This window comes from Ruditapes philippinarum, unplaced genomic scaffold (assembly GCF_026571515.1).
Source record: "Ruditapes philippinarum isolate M1 unplaced genomic scaffold, ASM2657151v2 ctg16137_1_1_1_1, whole genome shotgun sequence".
NCBI classification, from domain to species: Eukaryota; Metazoa; Mollusca; class Bivalvia; order Venerida; family Veneridae; genus Ruditapes; species Ruditapes philippinarum.
Genome location: NW_026858668.1, coordinates 36,460 through 41,339, shown reverse-complemented (window position 1 = coordinate 41,339; position 4,880 = coordinate 36,460). Strand labels below are relative to the sequence as shown.

The 4,880-nt window shown below is 29.2% G+C and overlaps 1 protein-coding gene across 1 annotated transcript; it reads left to right on the top strand.

Annotated features, from left to right (window-relative positions):
- Positions 1-176: 176 nt before the first annotated feature.
- On the top strand, positions 177-2,149 carry LOC132753907 (uncharacterized; the record flags this gene model as incomplete). The annotated part of the gene is given in 4 exon segments (XM_060744459.1): positions 177-265; positions 1,024-1,047; positions 1,379-1,469; positions 1,898-2,149. Coding segments are annotated over 4 exon segments (316 nt in total), but the record flags the coding sequence as incomplete, so codon positions are not given.
- Positions 2,150-4,880: the final 2,731 nt, after the last annotated feature.

Genomic DNA, 4,880 nt, shown 5'->3' with positions numbered 1-4,880 from the left:
AACAAAAAAAAAAAAAAAACAACAACAAAAAACAAAACAACAACAATAATAAAGAACAGAAAATGTAACTATGATTTCTCTATATAAATCGTAATGCCTTTTTGCTTAGCTCACTGTCCACTGCTAACTTCTCACATACCTAAAATTTCATATGATTATCCTTTAATTATCTCTAGGAATGATAACCCGTGTGAGCCGTCCTGTAGCGGTCATTTTTATATAGAAGGAAGATCTAGACTTTCAAGAAGGGAGTGTAATGGTGGAGGTTGGTATGAAAAGAGACATTTCTTCATGCAAATGTTTCTTTGTTGTTGTTACTTACATTGTGTAAAGTGTTGTTGATAATTTATCTTGGGGTAATTCATCGTGGATAAAATTAACTTGTATGTATTGTTCTGTTTTTATCGCCTTAAATGTGACTTAAAAAATCTGTTACTATTATTTTGACTGCGTCTTTAGGTGAGCAGACAGCTGCACTACTATCACTATTAAAGTACTATTTACAAGTCTTTTTTTGTTTTCAAATGTAACTACAAGTACAATGATTCAACGATTGTATTAAATATTTCATTTAAAGGTACATTGTGCCTCAGAAATCCATATTTTGTGAAAATTGTTTAGAAATGTCAGACATGTGTTTAATAATGTTCTTTAAAAATATATTTAGAGTATGTAAGATGTTTTATGACTGAAGAAAGTAGCGCTGAACGTGAAGTAATGTGTCTTAAAGGTAGCAAAATATAAACAAAGTAGCATTTTGACTTCCATACAAAATACTAATTCACAATAATTATACCAATTGCAAACAGAGCAAAGAAAGCAAAAAAATAGTTCATCTATGTGGCAAATGAGTATTGTTTTGAAAAACTACAACAATATACCAAAAATAAAAAGTTTTGGAGAAATAGAATTGATTTAGCATTTCTGAGGCATAATGGGCCTTTAAGAAAAAAGTATCGTTTCAATAAGTTTGTTCTTTAAAGACAGATCTTTTTCATTGAATTCGTTTCCATTTTATTTCAGGACAGAACCCTCCAGGGTTACCAGGTATTGTGTAAACCAACAGGAAACCGTTGTGCATTTGTATACAATATATTTTCTTTATTATTTTATATTTATTTTATATTTAAATAATGATAAGTCTAATTTGAAACGCTTAGTCTCATTTTTTCGTAAGTTTTTACCTTTTTTCTCGAATTTTCAAAACTGACATTTGTATTTTTATCATGATTTTCCAGAAAAAAGGTTAGCATTACCACACTCATTGTAATCAAATATCATAATTTTGAGTATTAAGTTTGTTTCGAATCTCGTTTTGCTTGTTGGTAAGTAAAATGAAAGAATTTGTCACTAAACCCGTGATTTGATTATTTTGAAGCCTGGTGCCCTGTGGGTAGCCCACGAATAAGATGTTTCGCCTACCCATGCAGTGTAATGACATGCCCACGATACCCAAGAGCTAAATGTTTGTAAGTAAACAAGTTAGATTTGTAAACTCTGAACGAAAAAAAGTTGAAAAAAGTATTTTTGACGTATATAACAACATTAAAATAATGATTGAAAGGGAAAAACTACAAGTGAATCCATTACATATTTTACAACATCAGCGACCAAACGTGATATATTTTTTTAAAACAAAAAGTGGTGTCTGCTCTCTTTTGTGATACAAAAAATAAAAGCAATTTATTATATCTTGTTACTAATATAAAGCATTAATTTGCATTTACATTACTGTTAATAAAATAATCAAACATAATTTTAGTTGACAGTTTTAACCTGTTTCGTCCAAAAGTAGATTATTATTAGATAAAGAAAAAATTATGACTGCAATAATTTGACATGAGCATCTTACGAACGGTTACTCGCACTTTTAAAGTCTTGTTTTATTTTGTTACAGAGCTGATAATCCCTGTGAGCCGTCCTGCAGCGGCAACTTCTATATACGTCGTCGAGGAGGCCGGGTACGAAGACTTTCTCAAGCTGAATGTCAGGGCAGAAGGGGAAATTAAAAGACACGCGAATACTTAAATGCCAGCATCACATTTTGCAAAAAATAATTACATGCATAAGTTATTAAGTGCAATGTTTATTGATAAGATATCGTCAAATTCGGAATAAAAAAAAAATAAAAAAAATATGATCTTTATTATTTACAGTGACAGTTTTATACTTACATGCTGAGATACATTTCAAACGATTTACATTTGTACATGTACTTTTATTTGCAATTGAACAATTATTTATAATGAAAAAAAGTATATAAGATGTCTAAAATATAAATAGTTTACCCCAGACTGCACTACTCTTTCCATAAGCTGAACATAACCGATAATTTCAGAAGGGATTTTTAAAGATATTAATGTGGGTCACGTTAGTTTCAAAAAGCACAATTCTTCTTGACCTGAAAGACGGAGGTCTTAACTATTGTAATATTTCAAATATTCAAGCCAGTCTGGATACTAAAACAATATACAAAATTATACACTCTGACATACAGAACTGGAACGCAATAGGAAAATATTTTTTACAAAAATATGATACTAATGGAGAAGATAAAATTGATTATTTTCTATGCAAATGTTCTTCATTAGAAAATTTACCTTTCAAATTGAACATAAGTAAGTTTTACAAATCCGCTCTCGAAAATTGGTGTCGGTTTAAAACGAAGTTTAAGCCAAAGTCTCTGTCCGATGTAAAAGATATATTTCATTTTTGTAACTCTGAAATTCGTTTTCGCAAGAAACACTTTACTTCAATTCATTTGTTAAAAGTAATATATTGTTTTTAAAAGATATTTTGGACTTTGAAAATAATAATTTTATTAGCATAGACATTCTTTTAAGGAAATTAAAATGTAAGCGAAACTGGATTGCCGAATGGCATATTCTCAAATCGAGCATTCCTAAAATGTATATAACTGCTTTAAAAGAACATCATTATGAAACAGTGTCGAATTACACTCACTTAGACGATATTGTCTTAACGAGGAAGACGCAAACAAAAATATTGCCTGAAAATATTAAAATAAAACAAATATCTCATATATGGAATCAAAAGTAGTTAGTTTTATGGTTATCTGGTGGCAGAAATATGCCACCATACACTTGACCTCATACCTTCTGTTACTATGTATTTTTTCCTGTTTATATCAACATATATCTAAAAACATCCATTCCCGTCAGGGTCTTTCAAATATACCATGTTCCCGTTAATACTTGAAAAATATAATTATCATGACATCTGTGTAATATCTAATTAAAATAATTTTCTCCTGCATTTCTTAGAAAGCCGATGATGAAGTATAATTATATAAAAAAGCGATATTTTATTACCAGTGCGATAGAATAATGTTTCACTAATGACACGATTAATCAATTCGATTACGTGGAGAACATTTTAATTGTTTATCATTTATCATACTTTTTTGTCATTGTATCCTTATATGAATTACTTTCTGAATACATAAAGCACTTTTTAATAGAACTGGATTTTTTTTATTCATTTAAAGCAAAATAAGACATTTCATATTTTCAAATGATTAAAGAGTCGCAATATTACACGCCAGATTTTCTTTAATATCAATTTGAAAATTTATTTCATATTTCTTGTTATTCACTTTCGACATTTTCGATTAATGGTATACTAAACTTTAAAGGGACACAACTGTGGTTTCTTGACTGGAAATAATTTTCAAGATTTGTGTACCATTTGATGTAGTCTGGACAAATACATTTTTTAAGATCATTCCTCACCACGTTTTTTTTCCAGAATTTTCATTTTTATTGAACAAATTGACCAAAAATGAAAAGCGTTGCAACCATTATCTTTTGAAATCGGGCTAAGAATCTCAAAAAGAAAAATTGATATTAAATTTAATTCTGAGTATATTCTTTACTATCCTTTGCAGATTTTGCCATTTTCCATTTTAAGAGCTTAACTTGTTCCATGTCATACTGTCAAATTTTTAGTTTTTTTTTAACCTCAGTAGAGCTCCTTTAACATGTGAAATGAACATTACTTAATAGTGATTTGTGAAAACTACAAGTCTAAATGATAAGTTTCTAAAACTAACTGAACGTATAGAATGAAAATTCGACAATGCAAGATGTTTTAAACATTTTCCAATAACTTTGATCCGTTCTATTGTTTGAGATATTGATTCCTTAACAAATTTTATATGATAATAAGTACTGGAAAACTTTGCGAACCGTACGTTCGTGTCATAATTTTGTACAAATGGACAGAAATATTTTCCCGTTGAACATTTATCATGCTGTTATAGTGTAGTGTCTAGTTAAAACATCGAGTTATATGTTCTACAAGAATTATCAGTTAAAAATGAAAAAAAAAATGTAAAAAAGCTCTGACAGAGAGATTGCTTTTACACTGTTTTAAGGAACTCCACTGAGGTCCAATAGCCTAAAATAATAAATTTTGAAATTCTTTCTTAATTCCACTGGTCCACTTAAATGATCTGAAATTTTGTACATGAGTTATTGGTCTAAACATCAAGTTGTTCAAAAATCTTGAAAAAAAAAAATTCGGTCCCTTCACGCCAAAAACCCTCAGTGAGTCCCTTTAATATTATCGCAATAAAACATGTAAATGTACCCGTGAACTGGATCATCATGTCCTAAAATAATTATGATATATATATATATTTAAAGAACTGGTTCTATTCACCACAAAGAAGATATTCTATGTGCAGCTGAATTATGATGCCAGCTGTTCAAGGTTATTTAGATTTTATTACTATAAATGTCCCTATGAACAATAAAAGCTTTTCATACAATGTTGCCCTAGTTCATAAATGTTAATCTTATATGGAAATAAATGTAAAGAACAAAAAATATTGGACGCAACAAAAATGCTTATAATCC